The 23,947-nt window shown below is 41.4% G+C and overlaps 4 protein-coding genes and 1 long non-coding RNA gene across 5 annotated transcripts in view; 4 read left to right on the forward strand and 1 right to left on the reverse strand.

Moving 5' to 3' along the window:
• Nucleotides 1-23,947, reverse strand: part of LOC146980351 (uncharacterized) — a 96,728-nt gene that overhangs the window by 54,732 nt on the left and 18,049 nt on the right. The gene's annotated exons all lie outside the window — the stretch shown is intronic.
• LOC146980354 (lysozyme g-like) lies at nt 620-1,327 on the forward strand. Its single transcript, XM_085788599.1, has 3 exons — nt 620-811; nt 907-1,057; nt 1,145-1,327. The coding sequence occupies exons 1-3, from the start codon at nt 635-637 to the stop codon at nt 1,273-1,275; spliced, it is 459 nt and encodes a 152-aa protein (XP_085644725.1). The 5' UTR covers nt 620-634; the 3' UTR covers nt 1,276-1,327.
• Nucleotides 5,330-17,771, forward strand: LOC146980355 (uncharacterized). The gene is made up of 6 exons (XM_085788881.1): nt 5,330-5,378; nt 6,542-6,619; nt 15,061-15,387; nt 15,476-15,639; nt 17,428-17,531; nt 17,608-17,771. The coding sequence occupies exons 1-6, from the start codon at nt 5,330-5,332 to the stop codon at nt 17,729-17,731; spliced, it is 846 nt and encodes a 281-aa protein (XP_085645007.1). The 3' UTR covers nt 17,732-17,771.
• On the forward strand, nt 20,094-21,462 carry LOC146980356 (uncharacterized). Its single transcript, XM_085788883.1, has 4 exons — nt 20,094-20,200; nt 20,611-20,679; nt 20,929-21,018; nt 21,143-21,462. Exons 1-4 carry the CDS (start codon nt 20,137-20,139, stop codon nt 21,460-21,462), a joined length of 543 nt encoding a protein of 180 aa, XP_085645009.1. The 5' UTR covers nt 20,094-20,136.
• LOC146980357 (uncharacterized) lies at nt 21,531-23,522 on the forward strand. Its single transcript, XR_015036787.1, has 3 exons — nt 21,531-21,694; nt 22,714-22,817; nt 22,894-23,522. It is a non-coding gene; the product is annotated as an uncharacterized LOC146980357 (long non-coding RNA).

A 23,947-nucleotide genomic window follows, 5' to 3' on the forward strand; every position in this document is an offset into this window, starting at 1 on the left:
AAAGAAACAGGAAAAATGAGTGAGTTGTTTTACCCCTGATCTTTGTTGAATGTACTGTACTGGTGTGGTAGGAACAAAGCATCTTACATTAATGTTATGTAAAAGAGCCACAGTGGCATCTGTTCTTACGCCTGATTTTTCCTTTTTCTTAATATTTGTATTTTAGTAGTTGCTAGAACAATTACTCCTGACTTGTTTGTACGATTGGATGTGTGACTATGAAATTATCTCATGGTTTGTGGAGATTTTGAGGGTTTTGAGGGTCTAAGGACAGAGGATGTTGTTACGATGCCATGTAAAGCCCTTTGAGACAAACTGTTTATAAAAACGGGCTATACAAATAAAATTGCCTTGCCTTGCCTTTGTACTCATGTCTGAAAAATGACCTAATGACTAAACAATTGTAGGCATCAGCAGCATTACAACTACTGGAGCGTCATGGGAAACCTCTCAACAGGACGGAGATGGATACACAGGTAAAGACATGAGTTCTGTAGAAAAAGAAGTCATTTCACCATCTGTGTCTCCAGGGTTTATAGCTAAACACTGAGAAGCAAACAGGTGGTTGTTGCACTCATTTTTTCTGTTTTCTGTTTTCTGTTCCTCACTTCAAGGTGTGAGGGCCTCACACGCCATGGCACAGAGGGACAAAGACAGAATGGGAAAGTACAGGTCAAAAATCAACAATGTAGCAAGAGAAACTGGAATCGATGCAGCTCTCATTGCCGGCATCATCTCCAGAGAGTCCAGAGCTGGAAAAGCACTGGTCAACGGCTGGGGAGACAACGGAAAAGCCTGGGGACTGATGCAGGTTCAAACACCTACTGTTGTTTTTCTCACTTCTCCTCACTAGACGCTCACTTTGCAATACAATGACTTCATCCTATTTAACTCTCACACCTTTAGGTTGATGTCACACCCAATGGAGGTAGACATGTAAAAAGGGGTGACTGGGACAGTGAGGAACACATCCGCCAAGCCACTGGGATCTTGGTTGATTTCATTGAACGTATTCGCAGAAAATTTCCACACTGGAGCAGTGAGCTTCAGCTGCAAGGTTTGTTCTACTGGATCACACAACTCTATGTGCATCAGCTTTCGTCATTTTGTCTGGCTTTGTTCTCATTTCTGCCTGTTTCTGCAGGAGGCATCGCAGCCTACAACAAGGGGGATGGAAACGTCACATCCACCAATGTAGATGCGGTGACAACAGGTGGAGACTACTCCAATGATGTCGTGGCCAGAGCTCAGTGGTACAAAAACAATGGTTTCTGAGAGCTGAAACTCTTTACAACAAGAAGCTTTGAAACGATCTTCTGCAGTGTCCATGCCCATTAGAGATTAAAGTTAGGCTGCAGCTGTCATCTGCACTATGGTCTGTCTGTGAGAAAATACAATGAGGGAGCAGACATCGACTTTTCTGTTCAGCTTCACTCTTGATTGTTGAATTTTCAGCCATTTAGTGGATTTTGTTTCATTTATTTCGTTTCATTTGTTTCTTTATAATCTCGATAATTCTTCAGCAATGCAGTAATGCATTACAATGTTGAAAATAAACTTTAAAAAAAATGTGAACAACATGTAACTGTTGGTGAAAGTGAATAAAATCTTATACAAATGATTTTGATTCTTTTTTTTTTATGTTTCTTGGCAGAATTTCTCTGGTCTGCAAATTATGAGCTAATTAATACATCAAGGATTAAGAATCCACAAATTTATGATGGTATTATTCCCAAATCTCCCAATATTGCGTAAATGAGATGGGGTTTCCCAATTAAGACTCCCTGGTTTACACACCTGTCACAGTGGGTGGAACAATGTTTCTGTCAAAGCCTGGTTTTGGAAACCAGCTGGTTTATGTCTCACCGGTGAACTCAGTGTGTGTGTGTGTGTGTGTGTGTCCTTAGTGAACTGTATATGTCTCTTAGTTCAGTTTCTGTTCACTTTGACTGAGGGAGGTTTTTGTACAAGGATTTTTTCACTGTGTGAACACATTCACCCAGTGAGCACCATGACAGTATTGCATCTTCAGCCTGGACTCCACTGATGCTCGGAGTGAAGTCAACTCCATTCCCTGCTCCACTTCCACTGAACCGATCTGGAACCTCTGATTCCAGATGACGAGTCCATGTTATTAGTAGTTTTGGGTGTTCTCCATCTTTTTGTTGATACCAATATGAAGCATAGTCAGAGCCACCAGAATGTGTTACAGTACTGCTCTTACAGGTGATGGTGGCTGAGGCTCCGACAGTTTTAATAAATAGTTTTTTTTAATAATAATAGTTTGAATAAACAGTCTGCTGCTGGATCACAGTCTCATCTACTTCAAAAGTGTTGCTACGCACAAGATTCAAATCATTAATGTGGAAGCCCAACTTAAACAGAGCTTGATTAAAAACAATTCACATGACAAGTCATCATCAACTGAGAAAAAGCCACAAGGGTGCGATGAAAGCTCGCCACCTCAAACCTGGTCTACTCTCGGCGCAAGGCGACGTGCAGTGCGCACACGTCACCAAGACCTCACAGGCAGGTTTCCACAGTTCCAGGCACATTGAAATGCAATAAATAATCACAACAAACACTATTGAATGCAACTAATGGAATCAACACGTGAATTTATATCTATACAGATTGTCCCGTCACATCTGACGTGCTCAGTGGAAGCTAACTGGCAACCCGGAGGCTGAAATGCCACTGACGCTGTGACTGGGAGAAGGCGCTGGGTGGCGACACATGCCAACCATAGAAATTCAAAACATAAACATGATTTGCGGTCTGCTTTAATGCGAATATCTTGGCTGTAGAATTGTTGTTGGTGAGTTCAGTATGTTATATGAACATGAGTCTCTGTGACATATTAGGACGATTTTACAGCCAGTTGCTTTAGATTTCTTACATTTTGTACCTTTAAGTTAGCCTGGTCAAGAGGTTAAATGTCAGATGGCATAGGTTAGGTTTTGTTTTTAGAACCTGTTTTTGTCTGACCATCTTGGTCAGACATATTCTTATATTGGGAAAAGGTGGAGTTTTAGAAAACGTACTGTATATAAGGTTAGAGAGAGAGATCTCACATTGGCACCAGAGATGCTCCACGATTCGGCATTCTTATGACACTGTTCTTTTTCTTGTAATAAACTCCTTTCTGTATGCAAGAAAAGACGTGTCGGCGGTGATCCCTTCTTTTCATCAACACATCAATATACCACATATTAATCAAAATTCTTGATATTGGTTAATCATGTGCATCCCTAATTAGAAATAACTATGGGAAGCTGCAGATAGAGCCATTAGAAATGAATGCAACAGATTTTTTTATTTTATTTAATGATTAATGCTGTTTTATATGCAATAACTTACAGCCTTTGTTAGTTTTAGGTTCAATATGTGCAAAAAGTTCATTTTAATAAGTTCTCAATTACCAGTCCGGCCCTCGACTTGTACCTATCTTTAAATTTTGGCCCATGGCGTATTTGAGTTTGACACCCCTGTGCTATCTGCAGGGCCTTTCTGCCACTGCAAAAATGATCTGAATCATTAGTAGTGGCACATAAATTAGTAAAATGTGCAACATCGGAGAAGGGCCTCTATTGGTGTATGGCGTTTTTATGGTCAAAATAGAGAATTCATGATAAATATTGTATCATACCTGGAGACGCACTGTGATGTATGCACTCGCGGCTTCGGCTGCTGGTTGTCTTCGTTCCTCAAACAACTTGATCCATTGAGTTGTGCCAAAAGATAATATGTCTTGTAAGCAAGTTTTCTTTGGATATGAAACAATCCATTTTAATTGTACAAAAAAAACATAAATGTATAGAACAAAGAACTCAAAAAACGCCGCCAGCCTGCGGTCAAAAAATAATATGCTTCCGGTGCGCCCCACCTGAACTCACTAGTGGGCATCTTAAATGTCCTCCCATTACTCCCCACAGCGCCACTCAGGCGCTCTGTGAGAATGGTGGAGCCATTGACTATCATTGACTATTACATCTAATACTTTCTGAGTAATCAAATATATTTTTATTCACTTTTACTTAAAAAAACAAACAAAAAAAACAGCCTTTTTCTATTTAGTATGTTAGTTATTATTGTTCATTTATTTTCTTACAATGGTACTGAGACCTGAGCACTGCATCTCTCTATCCTCTATAATATAGCTGCCTGGTATGGCAGCCTGAAGGTGCAGCAAAAAAAGAAGCTTTCCTCCATAGTAAATATTGCTGGAAAGCAGGTCGGTAAGCAACAACGACAACTCGGTGAGTTGTTCAACACCGCAGTTGTCAGGATGGCCAGACAGATATCCGAAGATGTTACACATCCCTTAAACTCAGAGTTCGAACTGCTCCCATCCGGCCGAAGATTCAGAGTTCCCAGGATAAGCCGGGACATTTTTAAGAAATCCTTTATTCCTCAGGCTATACAAGCTCTGAATATGTTATGATTATTTGACTGCACCTGGCAACCCCTTAGAGGGCTGTTGTTGTCTGTGACTGTTTTGCACAACATTCAGTTTGTTTCCTGTTTCTATGTCTCTTATGTGTGTATGCTGTTGAGTGCTTTGATTGTTTTATGTTTTGTTGTCTCGGAGAGGCCAAAGACAAATTTCCACTACGGTGGACAATAAAGTCTTTCTAATCTAATCCATCCATAGGCATTCTAAGCATCAGTCTCAGCCACATGGGAGCTGTACATGCGCAAACAGAAAACAATTAAAAACAACACTGCTCTGAAAGCCATTTCTCTTTCCTCCATCAGTACTCTGTGAGAGGAGGCCTGGCTGAGAAAACCACAAATGTTGCACAAGCATGACAGTCAGATAGATGTGAGAATAATAAAACTGTCACAGATATAGTTTCTTGTTGGGTGGAGACGTTTATCTGACCACAAAAAATTACAAAAAATATTGTTGTCATAAAAGTGTGTAAATGTTCGATTGTGTGTTGCAGACAGTAACGAGCACACACTGTTGACGTAATTTGGTCATGATGCCTGTACTGAGTTTGCTGATATGGCACCAAGTGAACATCCAAACTCCATGGTAGCAGCCGTCTTAGTGGCAGCACACTGTTTGTAATGCCTTTTATTAGAAAATGATCTTAACATGATACAGCACTGCAGTGTAGGATACATGGTGTGAAGGTTACACTCTCAGTCAGCCATGATTGCAAATGGTTTTCTCAAGCAAAAAGCAGAAGTTTCTCATTTCGGGGGTGTGAGTGATTCAGCTGAGCAGAGGAAACCATCATTTCTGGTACTGGGTTGGTTGTATTACAGCAGCACTTCTCAGTCTACTGTTTAGATCAGACTGAAGAGAACAACTGTGGTGATGGCGGAGGTCAACTACGCTTCAGTTGTATTCAAAGCCAAACCTCAATGTAAGTCCATTTATTTAGTTTTTTCAAACACAGATTATTTTATTGTACTGGTATTTCCTTTGGTAACAATAGAGGCTGAAGTGGTCACTATGAATTGACAAATTAGATTTATACAATTCACATCTGCACAATGTGACTGTCTTAACCACAAACTGGTATGTAGTTTAACTTTTATAACATTGAACATTTACTTATGCCAGCTGTGATACATTTGTATGGCCGTTTATCCTTGGTTACCATTTTTTGAACTCATCATATCGTTTTAATCTGCTTGTGCCAAATATGAAGTATAAACCTGACTTTTTGTTCAGTGTGGTTGAATCATGTAACCAACGCTGTGGACATCAGCCTGACCTCAGACAACATGAGAATTTACTATAGTAAAATTGCAAAGTGTTTCCTTTTTCATTCGTGATCCAGGCAAAGAAAAAAGAAAAAAAAGCCAGGTTAAAAAAAAAAAGACTGCAGAGGCTTGACCACAGTAAAACAACCACCTTAGTACAGCGACTGATGGCTCAATAACAGCAGCCGGAGTGTGTACGTCTTTGGAGTGTGGAGGTGATTTTCTGAAGTGGTGCAAATGTAAATCAACTTGATCAGTTGCCTTATTGTATCTTGTGTGAGATCTTGTGGATCGTACGCAGGTGCAACAATCCATATCCCTGCATCTGTCCAGTTCCAGCTATTTCATTTTGTACGAATGCGGCCACCTCCTCCAGGTTTATGAGGTTCGGTTATGAGGTTCTGAACAAACCAAGTTTCTGACACAGTCTCTTCAACGTCCTTATACTTATGACCACACCGTGTTTATGAGCCAAAAGAGAGAGAACTTCCTTATTACTGAAGCCAATTCTGAAGTACAGCTTAATCAGGGCATCTGTAGAGGCAGCCATGACCACCGATTATAGTAGTTTGATATTTTCTCAATTTATTTATTTTTATGCCTGCCTGATTTCATCATCTTAGGGTTTAGATAGTTGTTTTAATGCCATGCAAGAGTCACAGAATGAATAGAGTTCACGCTCTGAACTGTTTGTCATTCTGCAAGATACTGCAATCATAATCATCATCAGGCAAAAAGAAAAAAAAAAGCTTCTTAAGTACTTTGAAAGTAGTTGTCATTTAAAGACTGCACATTCATTTACTGTTTCTGAACCTTTCAGCTGAACAGCAGTTGGAAGCTCTGTACAGTAAAGGAAAGGTGCGAAACAAAACATCCAAACAGTCCGCCACCAAAAAGGGTAAGTTCGTCAAAAAGACTATGAGCTAAGACACTGAGATTTGATTAAAACTAGGAACATCATAAACAAATTAACACATATAGATCAGACGTAGATGAACAATGTGACTATCTCCACATTTGCTTCTATGTCATATATAATTTACCATTTTCACATTTACATACTGTAGGCTATGTCAACAATAATGTGTTGATATATATTTCCTTTGTTATTGTGATAATGGTATTAACGCCCTACCTGATAATTAAATGACTTTGCATTGTATTGTATTAGCATTTAAGTTATCAATTATACTGTTGTAATATGTTTCTACCAAATACAAACTGTAAACTAAGTAACCACAGCTGCATAAAACTACAGGAGAATGTACAAATAAATGACAAATTATCAACTGGGCAAAAAAAAAGAGAGACTAATTTCAAATAAAGACGGCAGTAGGTCTAATTCATTGTTTTGTATTAACCTCTCAGTTGAAAAGGAGGAGGAGCCTGTTTACAGCCAAGTGCAAAACAAAACATCCAAACGGTCTGCCAACACCAATGGTAAGTGAGTGATCTGTGGAAAACAAAAAAAAACAAAACACAACTATGAGCTAAACACTGAGGTTTTATTACAAGCTACAAGATTGTGATTTTTTAAAAAGGATACGCCAACATTTTTTTTCCGTGTCTTGCCTCACTCCCGAGTCCATGACAAGCAGATAGACACCATCCCTTTGACTGTGCGTGCAGTAACAAGGGAGATAGAGCCGTATCGCCTGTAATTAGCTTAGCTCAAACACTGGAAGTGTATAGGTAGTGTTTGTTATGATTAGATGTTATTACATGTTTGATCGCTAGGCGGCAGTACTGGTTAGTAGTCAGCTTACCGTACCATATAACGGGGTAGAGCAAGACTGCAGGAAGCCACATGTATGTTGTTGAGAACGTGAGACATTAAACTAAGTTACTTGCTATCAACACGGCCTCATCCTTGGAACACGAACATGACATGGTACCAGGAGTAAACTCGAATGGGCGACATGGATTTAAAACCACCGGAAAGTTTGAAACTGACAGGGAATGTCGACGAGAACTGGCGCACCTTCAAACAACAGTTTCACCTTTATGTTGCTGCTACGGGACTCGAGGCTAAGCCGGAAGCAAGAAAGGTAGCGCTGCTGCTAACAATAGCAGGGCCACAGGCCATAGAAGTATTTAACACGTTCGTGTTTGACAGTCCTGAAGATAATGAAAAGTTGGATGTAGTGCTTAGCAAGTTTGATACTCACTGTTCTCCGAAGAAGAACGAGACGTACGAGAGGTACGTGTTTCAGTCTCGTACACAGCGGCAGCATGAGCCCTTCGATAGCTTCCTGACGGACTTGCGGCTAAAGGCGCAGTCCTGCAACTTCGCAATGCTGAAGGACTCCATGGTCCGGGACCAGATCGTCTACGGCGTGGAGGATAATAAGGTCAGAGAGAGGCTACTACGGGAGATGGAGCTGACGCTGGCAGGAGCCATTAAGATCTGCCAGGCCAGTGAGCTGTCCCAAAGGCACGTAAGGACGTTCAGCGAGATGTCTGCAGTCGCCTCGGCGCAGAGCGACAGCGCGGCAGCGGTTGGAGCAGTGACGTATCAGCGGAGACGGCGCACACAGACCCGGTCTGCACAGCAGGAGGACGTGATGATAAACTGCAAGCGCTGCGGCTCACAGCACAAGCCTAGACAGTGTCCAGCGTTTGGTAAGCAATGCTCCAGTTGCCAAGGCAAGAATCATTTTGCTAAACAATGCTTCTCCAAACGGAAAGAGGGGAAGAAAGAAAAAACTGTAAACTTAATAGACGAGCCTGATCTCAGTGACACGTTCTTTGTTGGAATGGTGAATTGTGAAAGTGAACAAATAAATAAGCCAGACAATGTAAATGATGTCACTACAGAAGATAAGTGGATAGCTCCTCTAATGATAAATGGGACTGTAGTCACCATGAGATTGGACACTGGTGCAAAAGCAAATCTCATAAGCATGTGTCATGTGAAGGCAATGAAAAATAAGCCACAAATAAAAAGAAAAGAATCTGGACTGAAAGACTACAATGGGCGGCCAATCAAATGTTTGGGCACATGCAGGTTGAGTGTCACAGTTAAAGGAAAAGTGCACCACCTATTCTTCTTTGTTGTGAATGAGGGACGGGAATCACTTCTTGGTGACAGAGCCTGTGAAGAACTGGGGCTTGTGAAAAGAGTGCATCGCATCGTTCCAACCATAAACCCAACAAATGACTCTATGGACACAATTGTTCAGAACTTTTCAGATGTTTTCAAGGGTTTTGGTGTTTTGCCCTTCACATATAAAATACAGTTGAAAGAAGGAGCCCAACCAGTTGTGCATGCAGCACGCAGAGTTCCGGCGCCACTGAAAGACTGCCTAAAGAAAGAACTCGACAGAATGATCATGCTAGGAGTGATCAAAAAGGTTAATGAGCCTACCGATTGGGTCAACTCATTGGTCATCACAAAGAAAAAGAATGGTGAGTTGAGAATATGTATGGACCCTAAAGACTTAAATGAGAGCATAAAGCGTGAACATTATCAAATACCTACACGTGAAGAGATCATCAGTGAAATGTCAGGTGCCAAATACTTCACAAAGCTTGACGCCTCACAAGGCTTCTGGCAGCTGAAACTGGATGAAAGCAGCACCAAGTACTGTACCTTTAATACGCCCTTCGGCAGATACTGCTTTCTCAGACTGCCTTTTGGAATCAAGTCAGCACCTGAAATATTTCACAGAGCGATGGAGCAGATCATCGAGGGCTTGGATGGAGTTCGAGTCTACATTGATGACATCATCATATGGGGGTCCACAGCCCAAGAGCACAACGAGAGGCTGAACAGAGTTATGGAACGCATACAAAAGTATGGACTGAAACTCAACAAGAGTAAATGTGAGTTTGGCGTTCAAGAGATCCTCTTCCTGGGAGACAAGCTGTCTGCACGTGGTGTCGAGCCAGATAAAGACAAAATACATGCAATACAGAACATGCCAAGGCCCACAGACAAGACAGGGGTGCTACGCATCATGGGGATGGTGAATTTCATAGGTAAATTCATTCCCAATCTGACAGCAAAGACATCATGCATACGAGAGCTTCTGCACAGGGACTGTGAGTTTAAATGGACAGTGAAACATGAGCATGAGTGGCAAAAACTCAAGGACACACTGAGCACAGCACCTGTGTTGGCATTTTATGACCACACGAAGAGGATAAAAGTGTCTACAGATGCTTCCAAAGATGGTATTGGTGCCGTTCTACTCCAAGCTGAGGGTGAGCACTGGAAACCGGTAGCCTATGTATCTCGGGCTATGACAAAAACTGAATGCCGATACGCTCAGATCGAAAAAGAATGTTTGGGACTGGCGTATGGTTTGGAGCGGTTTCATAGCTACGTGTACGGCCTGCCGTCTTTCACCGTCGAAACTGATCATCGACCGCTGGTCGCCATCATCAAAAAGAATCTGAATGAAATGTCTCCACGGATTCAGCGGTTAATGATGAAGATGCAAAGGTACGATTTTGAACTGATATATACTCCAGGTAAACACCTAGTCCTTGCTGATGCCCTATCCAGAGCAACTACAGGCGACAGTGTGAGTGAAACAGACGAAGACATACAGTGTCATGTGAACATGGTGTCGGCTACACTGCCTGTGTCTGACACAAAGTCAAGACAAATAGCGGAGGCTACAGCAAAGGATGCTGAGCTACAGCATGTCATGAAGAACATGGATGAGGGATGGCCAGCTGGTTCGTGTCCACAATTTTACCATGTCAGAGGTGAGCTTAGTACTGTGGATGGTCTGCTGTTGAAAGAGGGCAGGATTGTTATTCCACGGGCTTTGAGAATGGACATGTTGCACAGGATACATGAAGGCCATCTCGGCATCGAAAAGTGCAAAAGGAGGGCGAGAGACACGGTTTTCTGGCCCGGACTGAACAAAGACATTGAAACACTTGTAAGTAAATGTGAAACATGCCAGAAACACAGGAACAAGCAGAGCAAAGAGCCTATGGTGGTAGCTGAGGTGCCAACAGCACCATGGCACAAAGTAGGAATGGACTTGTTTCATCTCAGAGGTAAAGACTATTTAGTGGTAATGGATTACTACTCAAACTTCCCTGAGATGGCGCTACTAACAAGCTCAACGTCAACTTGTGTCATAACACATGCTAAATCTATCTTCGCCAGGCATGGCATCCCACACATCGTGGTGAGCGACAATGGCCCCTGCTTCAGCAGCAAAGAATGGCAGAAGTTTGCAGAGCAATATGATTTCAAGCATGTGACGTCAAGCCCACACTATGCACAGTCAAACGGGCAAGCTGAAAAAGGAGTTCACATTCTCAAGCAACTCCTAAAGAAAGCAGCTGACAGTGACTCGGATCCCTATCTGGCTTTATTGAGCTACAGAGCATCACCTCTTCAGTGCGGCCTATCACCGGCTGAACTGCTGATGAAGAGGAAGCTACGAACAACTTTGCCGAGTCATCAAAATGACAAATTAAAGCAAAAGAATCACCCAAAGATTGAGCATAAGCTACGACAACAGAAAATGATGCAAAAGTCATTCTATGACAGAACAACCAAGCATCTCCCTCCACTGACTACCAACAACACAGTCAGGATTGAGGATGCTGATGGATGGAGTACAAAAGCAACTGTCCTGCAAGAAGTTGCTCCACGATCGTACACAGTGAAAACTGATGATGGACAAATCCTCAGACGCAATCGTCGCAGTCTATTAAAGACTCCTCAAGGGACTGTTGGTGAGCTCAGTGTAACCTGTGGTGAATCTCAGGTAACTCCCACACCTGCTATGGACTGTAACACTGACTCTCACACACCTACTCCAAGTGAACCTGAGTTAAGAAGGTCCACAAGAGAAATCAGAAAGCCTGATAGACTGAACTTATAAACAAAGAAAATTCAATATGCATGTTAAAGAGGTTGAACAAAATGTATATTGATTGATGTTGTGAATGTGTTCTAAATGGTCTAGTGTTGGCTTAGAGATGAGTTATGCAATCTGATATAAACTGTTTATACTGCTTATGTGTTGCAGAGTTATGCTGAATGAGAAATGGTTGAAATAACTGACACAGCTAATGTGATAATTCATGTTAATGCATTTTACCTTAGAAAAGGGGGGATGTTATGATTAGATGTTATTACATGTTTGACTGCTAGGCGGCAGTACTGGTTAGTAGTCAGCTTACCGTACCATATAACGGGGTAGAGCAAGACTGCAGGAAGCCACATGTATGTTGTTGAGAACGTGAGACATTAAACTAAGTTACTTGCTATCAACACGGCCTCATCCTTGGAACACGAACATGACAGTGTTAGCCTGCCTCCACCTAAAGTCATCAGAGAAACTCTTCAGCAACTCTAAACGGGCCGATCTTCGTCTCAGAGCTGACAAAACTCTCCGGTAAGGCATCTTGAGCGGTCAAATGCCGCTAACGGGGCGAGATCGGTCAAAACGGAGGGTTCAAGCAAAGACGCTTTATTTTGGTTCAAGCTAGCTACATCGAGGGTAGGTTAGCTTTCTTTTTCAAAGTAAAAGTACAAATTCTATCATCATGGTTTTCTGTATGTAAAGGGCAACAGGTGTTTTATTTTGTGAAAGTAACCGGAAGTGCGTTGGTCACAACGGCTAGCTTGAGTAGCGCCGAATTCGTCCAAACAAAATTGCAAACAGATGGTATTTAGACAAATTAACGACACACTGCTGATCTAAACGGCTACTTTCTCGCCTAAAAATGTTTAAAATGTTGATAAAGTGATATATTTACAGAGTTTAGAGCTAAAATGAAATCAGCTTCTGACTGCTGATTTCAGCTCGGGTAGGAGGCAGGCTAACAGTACCTATACACTTCCAGCGTTTGAGCTAAGCTAATTACGGGCGATACGGGCTCTATCTCTCTACAAGTTATGTAAAAAAAAAAAAAAAAAATGGATGAGGTTTCATCAAAAAAGTGTTGATTACACTTAAGTGTTTTCTATAATTTAACAAATAAAACCTATAAGATACTGATGTTGCATCTGACTTGAATGGGTTTTTTCCCAGCCTGAGCACTGCTGCTTTAAACAACAAGAGAATTATCAACACTGGGCAAAAAAGACTGATTTCAAATTAAGAGAGTTCCTTAATTAACAATTTTGTAACCTTTCAGCTGAAGAGGAGGAACCAGTGTACAGCGAAGTGAAGGAGCTAAGTCAAACATCTGCCAACACAAATGGTAAACACAACACAACCACTTTTACTTCTTTTTAAATAGCATTTTAGACTTTGCTGCTCTTATTCTCTGACATAAGTTTGTAACGGGTTGTGCAATATTGTTGTTATTGTATTATTGTTATTTTTTGTGCATGATGATGCGTGCTTGTGGTCTTGTGTTGTCTTCTGCTGCTGGTAACATTGTAATTTCCTGCAAAGGATTAATAAAGTATCTTTTAATTTTAATTTTAACAAGAGCTCAACACTGAGGTATTACTGCAACCAGGAACATTTTAGTAACGCTACTTCTTTGAGTACTTTTACAACCATTTTCATTATTAGCTACTACTGATAATACGACTTTATCAGGAGGATTACTGCTCAGAATGTAAAATAATATCTGCAAAGCCTCACTGTAACACTAGAACCTGGAAATGTTGTATCTTATAATGAAGGATCTCTGAACAGAGGCAATTAACAGCAGTGCTTCCCTCTACCTTTGTCCTGATTTGAAGAACTGAGGATGGCTGTTCTGTCCTCATTACTATACACAGTGACAACTACCAAGCTATAAGACAGAAAGTTTGAGTCCTCTCCATGAGTGAACTATAGAAGAAAAACTTCTGTTCAAGCAGTTGTTGTAATCTGACCGGGGAAATGACAAAGAAAAGAACAAAAACGTTTGACCTTACAATTTTGTTTGTGTTTGTGTTTTTCACAGCCAGCCTCATCCCAGACAAGAATGAAACATCCAGACGTCCCTCCTGTCTTCTGGTGGCTTCTTTTCTGGCCATTGTTTGTGTCATTTTGATAGCAGCCATCATAGTAGTCTGCATCTTCCGTGAGTATATGCAACAAGCTGCCCATGTATGACCTCAGACATGAGACATTTCCTGAAGAATAAGAGTTATTTCCTGTAACCATTGACAGTCACTTTTAGTTTAGCTCTCTAAATCTTTTCTAAATCTGTTCACATTTCTGAATGCAGTAGTTAATGAGAGAATAGATGTGCAACAACTCAACTCACTTATGTCATCGATCACGGTCTGATACTGATCAGGGGCCGTATTCACAAAGCCTTTTATTTTACCGCTAGGAGTGCTCCTAACTCGCGCTAAAAGTTTTTACGTAGGAGTTTTTTCTTAAAAGCTATTCACAAAGCCGCTGAGACCGACTCTTACTAAGGATAAATCACTAAGAGCAAACTAAGAGTGACGCCCCTGGTGACGTCCCGTTGCTATGGATTACGTCAATTCTCGTGCACGAATTCGAGGCGCTCAACACGGTGATTGGTTGTTGAGTGCCGGATATTCAAATATTCATTTTCACCTTCGTTGACAGCCCTCATATGGTGATCATAATTATGATGAGAAAAGAAAATGCAATAGGCTACGCAAATTTGTAGCCAATAGCAGGATTCGAACCCAGACTGACAAAAAGTTTGGATTACTGGGGGAGCTGCCCTATCACATGAGCTATTACTAACTGATATACCTATGTGTCTAGCGCACCCACCAACTTTTTAAAAATATTTTTGGCTGATATCAGCACGACTGCATCGCAGCAGTCGCAGTTACCTCGGTCTGACCGTTGTGACGCCTATATTGGACAGTCCGTCACCGTCACTACTCCCGTTTTATAGCGAAAATGTTGTAGATATTGTTGCTGTTAAAAACACTGATAAAACGGCACTTTGGGCATCAATGGGCAAAGGGGCAGGTGCTCCAGCTCCCCCCTCTGCAGCAATTCGCAGTCTCCAAAACATTTGCCTGGCTGCAGCCATTTCCGATTCTTTGTGAATAGGTCTTACTGAGTTAGGAGTCCTCACCAGGACTTTTAAGCTCTCCCAGACTTAGGAGCTACTTTTAGGCCTAAAATACTTTGTGAATTACTCTTATTTTAAAAAACTAGGAGTCCTAAATTTAAGACTGACACGCCCACTTTTTTTAGGAGTTGCTCCTAAATTCGGCCCTTAGGAGCTACTTTTAACCCTAAGATTCTTTGTGAATACGGCCCCAGATATATTTAGATTTTTTAAATTTTGCCAAAAACTGAGCCGCCTGGGATTGCACCATAGCGCACAACAACAGACTCAGTTCAGAAAACAAAACCTTGAGACAAAACTTGAGTGATCTCACAATCAGGTTTGGAAATCTAACAGAAACCTTTGCTCTCTCAGAGCTCAGGGTCACAAACCTGACTGTAGAGAACCAGAACCTGAATGCAGAGATCAAGAACCTGACTACAGAGAACCATCAGCTGATGACAGAGAACCAGAACCTGACGACAGAGATCAAGAACCTGACTACAGAGAACCATCAGCTGACTACAGAAAACAAGGGGCTGAAGACAGAAAACAAGGGGCTGAAGACAGAAAACAAGGGGCTGAAGACACAGAGCAACAACTTAAAACAACAAATAGAAGCCGAGAAGACAGAATGGATTGAGTCCAACGTCACTCGAGCTCCGTGGAGCATCACTGCCTACTGTCCCATAAAATATAACAGTATGTTCAGATCCCTTTCATTACTGACCAAATACAATACAATCACTATACAATAATGTTGTTAACTAGTTTGTCTCTGTTGTTACAGAAAGACAGTGTCAACTGTGTCAACCTGGCTGGTTACACAACAAGGACAGCTGCTATGTGTTTCAGAACCCTAGACCTAATGAACAGAAAAACTGGACAGAAGCTCAAGAAGTCTGCAGAGGAAAGGGTTCAGATCTGGTTGTTATAGCTGATGAAGCAGAGAAGGTAATGAGAATATTAAAAACATCTTAGAATAAAAAAAGATTAGTTTTTTGTAGGTGTGGAACACAGAGTGTGAAGATGGTGATGATGATGATGGCTTGGATTTATACAGAGCTTTAATTTAATAGTCGCTGCGTCGTTTTTTTTTTTTTTTAACTTTGTTTTTCTCTCAAAACTGCTGCAGCACCTTCCACACACGCACCCGCAGCCGCAGCCGCCCACCACACACACACACGTCTCTCTTCCTCTCTTGTCCGTCATCAAGCGGCACCGGTGTAACCCCAACCCCCGCCCTGACAGTAAAAAGGGAACACACACTGAGCACAAGTTATATTTGAATGATAGGCCTACCAAAACTTTATTATTGTGAATAATTCCTTAGTTTCAGGTGTCTACCTCATTTTATTTAAATGTAGCTATGTTTAATGCCAGAGACAAATGAAGGAAAGAAAAACCTAAAAAACCTTAAGTCTTTATTTTGGTGTTGTTTATCCTTATTTTACTCAGCTGTTTGCACTTTATGCTACAGTTAAAGAACTGTTTGTTGCTACAAGCTGCATATTTCATTAAAAGTTTAATGAACTAACATCTTAATTGTCTGTATTTTTAGTTAGCATATACCTTAAACACTTCAAGCTGAAAGCTAATGATGGTTATATAAGAGCAGCTGCATGCTGGTGCAATAAGCTGTATGTTTTACATTCAATTTACGTATGATCCGATTAGTTGACTAATCGAAAAAAATAGTCGGTGACTAGTCGACTATCAAAATAATCGTTTGTGGCAGCCCTACTTAGAATAATTCAGATTAGTTTTTTGTAGGTCTAGGAACACAGAGTGTGAAGATGGTGATGATGATGATGGCTTGGATTTATACAGAGCTTTTCTAAGAACTCAAAGCGCTTTACAGAACCCATTATTCATTCATACCACATTCACAGCGGTGGTGGTCAGCTACGTCTGTAGCCACAGCTGCCCTGGGGCAGACTGACAGAAGTATGGCTGCCAACGTGCTCCAAACCACCACCACACATTCATACACATACACATTCACACAAAACAAGGTGGGGACAGTCAGGTGTCTTGCCCACTACGACAGCGACTGGGATTCGAACCGCCAACCAGTGGTGGACAGTAACAGAGTAAATTTACTTGAGTACTGTACTTAAGTACATATCCAGAGGATTTGTACTTTACTTGAGTATTAGATTTCTTTGGTACTTATTACTCTTACTTGAATACATTTCCAAGAGAAATATTTGTACTTTTACTCGAGTTAATTTCTAGGAAGGCTGAAAAGTACTCGTTACTTTCAGGTCTGCTCTTTTTTTCTTTTCTTTTTTCTAAAATCCTATTGGACACAAGCTGTGTTTGTCAGAGAAGGAAACCCTAACCCCTAAAAGCAGCACATCAGTGCAGCTGCTTTCAAAGAGTTCATTCTCAGAAACAAGAGTTAAAAGCTCCTTCAATTAATTTAGAAAATATTATAGTAATTCATTGATGTGAAAAATAAGAAATTTACTCTTACTCTTACTTTTACTTAAAGTGAATTTAAAAACATGTACTTTTGGATACTTAAGTACCTTTAAAAGCAAGTACTTTTTTACTCTTACTGGAGTAACATGTCGACTGAGCTACTTTTACTTGTAACGGAGTAAATTTTGACCAGTAGTATTAGTACTCTTACTCAAGTACAGGGTTCGAGTAGTACTCTGTCCATCTCTGCCACCAACCCACAGTGTTCTTGGTGTATTTGAATATCTCCTACAACTGTGTCTCCATTGTCCACAGAAATATGTCAATGATGCCAGTTTTGGATCCAGTGGATTCTGGATTGGTCTGAGAGTTGAAGATGGGAAGTGGAAGTGGGCCGATGGAAGTGATCTGAACAAAGAGTAAGAGACACAATTCTGAACAATTTAAATAATAAAATCTCTCAGCCTTCATCTAACCATCATGTTTCTCCCTCAGCTTATGGACAGAATCTGCTGTGGAAGGTCGCTGTGCAATTTTATTCAGAAACCAAGGATGGAGATCAATGAAATGTAGTGAGAGACACCAGTGCATCTGTGAACAGGCAGCTTTATCTGTTTGAACTGTGAAGTTGAAGTTGAGAAGGTCACTGGATCATCTGTCAACATCAGTCACATGTTAGATAATATCAACTTGTCGATAGATGTAAAATATGAGATATTAGATGATATAGTATGTGCAGTGAGTGTGAGTGCTGACAGCCGCATTGAGGAAAACACAGTGGGCCCTAGTTTGGTGGCGCAGCGCAGGTGGCGCAAGGTAGCGCAGCCGGTCTAATGCAAGTTTCGACCAGCGCAGCCTAGCGCAAAGTCAGATTAGCAGATTGGCAGATCGTGCTGCGCTGAGATAGGTGTGGCCACGCAGCAGTGGGACAGATTCAGCTTGGCGCAGTGGAACTTTCGTGCGAAAATGTCCCGCCGAGGTTGCGCTGAAAGCTCGACACCTCAAACCAGGTCTACTCTCAGCGCAGGGTGGAGCGCAGCAGGTGCAGTGCAAGTTTGGCTGACTGACCTGCAGTGCACACACGTCACCAAGACCTCACAGGCAGATCTCCACAGTTCCAGACACATTTCAATGCAATAAATATCCACAATAACCACTATTTAATGCAACTAACGGAATCAACACGTGAATTTATATCTATATAGATTGTCCCGTCACATCTGACGTCAGATCAAAGGCTGTCGGCAGCGTAATGGAAACTCCACCTGAATTAACACAGCAGGGACGAACTGGCGCTGATAAGCAGCTGAGGATGTCCCAAGAGCAGGACTGAGGGTGGAGGAGGACTGCATGTCACTGCCGTGTTGAGATGCACTGTGTCGTTGTGATGATCGCTTTATTTATTTATTTACTAATTAATTCATTAGCGGGCAGCGACCGCGTCGTCACGCAGCCGTAATGAAAAACAAAACACAAATCATCATCTCTCTTAGCCCACCACAACATCCTCGGTATCAGATAGTCAGTATATAGCCTATACTCAGCATCTCTCATCACAGAAAAAAAGAGAGGAGGACAGAGAGAGAGAGAGAGAGAGAGCGTCCTTTACGCTGATTTCATCCCGCATGGTGTTTGTTGTGATTAGTGTACACCTCTCATCTTTCTTACACAGGGTGTGAATAAATATGAGTTTCTTTATTAGTTTATTAGTTGTTGTTTCTTACACTGGGCAGCGGTTCTCAGTGTATCAGATCAAACCTGATTAAGGATATTAGTAAACTCATTATTCGGTCACTCTGAGCTCGGACCTCCGGACCAAAACAGCTGTTTCCTCCTGGGAGAGGTTCGGCCTCTGGCGTCGCTGTTTCCTCCGTCCATGTCAAAGTATAAAATAACAAACTTGTAGTGCGCATCGCCCGCGGCGCAGTTAAAGGTGAGGAGAGGAGCTCATTTGATTGGTGAAGATCCGAATCGGCCTTTCTCTCCTCCTCCTAACACCCTCCCGCCCTGTCTCCTCCCCCTTTGCCGTTTGCGCCGGTAGGAGGGACGAGGGGAGGGCTTGAGCTGGTGTAAGTCGGACTGCGCTGCCCACCAAACTTGCGAAATGGACCTGGACACGCCTCATTGGCGTGGCGAAGCCGCGCCGCACTTAGACTTCGCTCGGTCTAGGAAACTAGGGCCCAGTGAGTGAGCTCAGACGGCAGTAAACTGTTGATCATCAATTACTCTGAATGAGCTTTTCTTCTACTTTGTTAGAGATGCTGTGCTTCTCATTTGTATATTAGCAGCTTGATGGAAGGGACCAGTGATACTACTCAGTTTGCTGTTTGCTGTGTGCAACATTTGAGGTGGTTGGTGCTGATTGGCCACCAGAGGGAGCTGTAGTACCTCTCCACTCAATGTTACTGGGCTGTGCTCCCAGGTTGTTGTCTTGTTATGTAAAGAATAACTTGATGTGTCGGTGACAGTGAGGTGGAAACATTCATGTTTTGTTGTTTATGACTGTGAATAAAATGCTGCCACACAATGTTGTTTCTGACTTGTTCTTGCTAATTGCTCCTTGGAAACTTGAATCTGTGAAGTCTGTGATATTAATGTTTAATGAAGACACCTCGTTATAAAAGAGCTCATCAGCTGCTCAGTCTGACTGAGTGAACATATTTATATTTACCCAGTTAAATTTACTGATTAAGTTTTGACTTGATTAAAGGGATAGTAGCATTTTCTTAAAGTGGGGCTGTAGTCACTATACTTTAATTGCAGTAGAAGACTATTTGTAGATCATACAACCCCACTTTAAAAAAAAATGTTACTATCCCTTTAAATACCAGGTTGGTAAAAGAGGAACTGCAGCAGCGTGAGAACGTCTGAACTTCACAACTTAACACAAGAAGCAAGATAAAAACAAACAGTCACAGCTAAGCTGACCTCAAAGCCACTGACTTCTCTGGGAGGGTTATAATCTGTAGACTTTTATACTCGTCTTCATAGAGAGTCACTGGTCAACTTGATGCTGTGTTCAAGATGAAGAGAAACACTCAGCAGCCAACTGTCACTTTCCAAAACCCAAATGTTTCTCCATCTGCAGGTAAGATGCTTTCTAACCGAATCCAGCTTTACCAGCTTCTCATCTTTTCTGCTGCAGCATCTTGTTTGATTGTTTTCACTATTTTCACTAGTGTCGTCCTCTCTGCCACAGTCATGTTAAACTCTGTAGCTTGATCATTTCAACACCACACTACAGCACGTAGCTACTGACTTTGTTTTCATGTTATATCCTGATGTATGTAAATGTGTTTGTTCTGAGAGCGCTCCATCTTTCTATTATCATGTGATTCTTCTGATACATGACAACACACTGGCTGCAAATGCATCTGAACACTTTTAGATAGATTTTCAGCTCATCAGACTTTGACCACTCTGTTGGAGTAACACTGACAATAAGAGCTCATTTACTGCAGATGTTTAAACACTGCTGTTTGATCTGAACTGTTTCAGAGGAATGTGAGGAAGTCGACTATGTTAATGCAGCAGTGAGCACTGACGACAACCTGCCCGCCATCTTAGGTTTGTTACTGACGCACTTTACTTCACGATAATTAACATAACCTACACACTTGTGTTTTTAACTGTTATTAAAATGATTAATAAATATGATAATGCATACATTTGAAAATGTGAAGGTTTACAGTCCCTGTATATTCAGTATTTAAAAAGACAAATGTTTCTTTTCTCAGTGTTAAAATCCTCTAACTGAAACTTTGACTGTTTTGAAGCTCACAGTTTATTTCAGCTGAATTCTTCTTGTTGTGTCAGATGAGAAGCCTCGCTCCTTAACTCAGTCTGTTCCACCAATAGCAGTGAGCTGGGTGATCCTCTCTGTGATCTTGGCCCTTGATATCTACTGTGAGTAGAAACTCAGCTGTGAGCAAACATGTCCACGTCTCTGTTAATGCTCTGATACAATGATTCTCTGTCATGCTACACAACAGTGACAGCTCTCCTCTACTTCCTGTGTTTTTGACTCTAGTTACTTATGTCATGTCTGAAAACAACACCAAGCTGACTGAAGAGAACTATCAGCTGACTATAGAGAACCATCAGCTGACTACAGAGAACCAGCAGCTGACTACAGAGAACCATCAGCTGACTACAGAGAACCATCAGCTGACTACAAAGAACCAGGGGCTGAAAACAGAAAACCAGGGGCTGAAGACACAGAGCAACAACTTAAAACAACAAATAGAGGCCGAGAAGACAGAATGGATTGAGTCCAACGTCACTCGAGCTCCGTGGAGCATCACTGCCTACTGTCCCATAAAATATAACAGTATGTTCAGATCCCTTTAATTACTGACCAAATACAATACAATCACTATACAATAATGTTGTTAACTAGTTTGTCTCTGTTGTTACAGAAAGACAGTGTCAACTGTGTCAACCTGGCTGGTTACACAACAAGGCCAGCTGCTATGTGTTTCATAACCCTCCATCTAATGAACAGAAAACCTGGACAGAAGCTCTAGAGAACTGCAGAGGAAAGGGTTCAGATCTGGTTGTTATAGCTGATGAAGCAGAGAAGGTAATGAGAATATTAAAAACATCTTAGAATAATTCAGATTAGTTTTTTGTAGGTCTAGGAACACAGAGTGTGAAGATGGTGATGATGATGATGGCTTGGATTTATACAGAGCTTTTCTAAGAACTCAAAGCGCTTTACAGAACCCATTATTCATTCATACCACATTCACAGCGGTGGTGGTCAGCTACGTCTGTAGCCACAGCTGCCCTGGGGCAGACTGACAGAAGTATGGCTGCCAACGTGCTCCAAACCACCACCACACATTCATACACATACACATTCACACAAAACAAGGTGGGGACAGTCAGGTGTCTTGCCCACTACGACAGCAACTGGGATTCGAACCGCCAACCAGTGGTGGACAGTAACGGAGTAAATTTACTTGAGTACTGTACTTAAGTACATATCCAGAGGATTTGTACTTTACTTGAGTATTAGATTTCTTTGGTACTTATTACTCTTACTTGAATACATTTCCAAGACAAATATTTTTACTTTTACTCGAGTTAATTTCTAGGAAGGCTGAAAAGTACTCGTTACTTTCAGGTCTGCTCTTTTTTTTTTTCTTTTTCTAAAATACTATTGGACACAAGCTGTGTTTGTCAGAGAAGGAAACCCTAACCCCTAAAAGCAGCACATCAGTGCAGCTGCTTTCAAAGAGTTCATTCTCACTAACAAGAGTTAAAAGCTCCTTAAATTCATTTAGAAACAATTATAGTAATTCATTGATGTGAAAAATAAGAAATGTACTCTTACTCTTACTTTTACTTAAAGTGAATTTAAAAACATGTACTTTTGGATACTTAAGTACCTTTAAAAGCAAGTACTTTTTTACTCTTACTGGAGTAACATGTCGACTGAGCTACTTTTACTTGTAACGGAGTAAATTTTGACCAGTAGTATTAGTACTCTTACTCAAGTACAGGGTTCGAGTAGTACTCTGTCCATCTCTGCCACCAACCCACAGTGTTCTTGGTGTATTTGAATATCTCCTACAACTGTGTCTCCATTGTCCTCAGAAATATGTCAATGATGCCAGTTTTGGATCCAGTGGATTCTGGATTGGTCTGAGAGTTGAAGATGGGAAGTGGAAGTGGGCCGATGGAAGTGATCTGAACAGAGAGTAAGAGACACATTTCTGAACAATTTAAATAATAAAATCTCTCAGCCTTCATCTAACCATCATGTTTCTCCCTCAGCTTATGGACAGAATCTGCTGTGGAAGGTCACTGTGCAATTTTATTCAAAAACCAAAGATGGAGATCAGTGAACTGTAGTGAGAGAAACCAGTGGATCTGTGAACGGGCAGCTTTATCTGTTTGAACTGTGAAGTTGAAGTTGAGAAGGTCAATGGATCATCTGTCAACATCAGTCACATGTTAGATAATATCAACTTGTCGATAGATGTAAAATAGGAGATATTAGATGATATAGTATGTGCAGTGAGTGTGAGTGCTGACAGCAGCATTGAGGAAAACCCAGTGAGTGAGCTCAGACGGCAGTAAACTGTTGATCATCAATGACTCTGAATGAGCTTTTCTTCTACTTTGTTAGAGATGCTGTGCTTCTCATTTGTATATTAGCAGCTTGATGGAAGGGACCAGTGATACTACTCAGTTTGCTGTTTGCTGTGTGCAACATTTGAGGTGGTTGGTGCTGATTGGCCACCAGAGGGAGCTGTAGTACCTCTCCACTCAATGTTACTGGGCTGTGCTCCCAGGTTGTTGTCTTGTCATGTAAAGAATAACTTGATATGTCGGTGACAGTGAGGTGGAAACATTCATGTTTTGTTGTTTATGACTGTGAATAAAATGCTGCCACACAATGTTGTTTCTGACTTGTTCTTGCTAATTGCTCCTTGGAAACTTGAATCTGTGAAGTCTGTGATATAAGTTTAATTTTCACCATGTCCACTTTACTGATCAAGTTTTGACTTGATTAAATACCAGGTTGGTAAAAGAGGAACTGCAGCAGCGTGAGAACGTCTGAACTTCACAACTTAACACAAGAAGCAAGATAAAGACAAACAGTCACAGCTAACCTGACCTCAAACCCACTGACTTCTCTGGGAGGGTTATAATCTGTAGACTTTTGCTGCAGCATCTTGTTTGATTGTTTTCACTATTTTCACTAGTGTCGTCCTCTCTGCCACAGTCATGTTAAACTCTGTAGCTTGATCATTTCAACACCACACTACAGCACGTAGCTACTGACTTTGTTTTCATGTTATATCCTGATGTATGTAAATGTGTT

This window comes from Trachurus japonicus, chromosome 10 (assembly GCF_045865225.1).
Source record: "Trachurus japonicus isolate A0001 chromosome 10, Traja_1.0".
Lineage (NCBI taxonomy): Eukaryota > Metazoa > Chordata > Actinopteri > Carangiformes > Carangidae > Trachurus > Trachurus japonicus.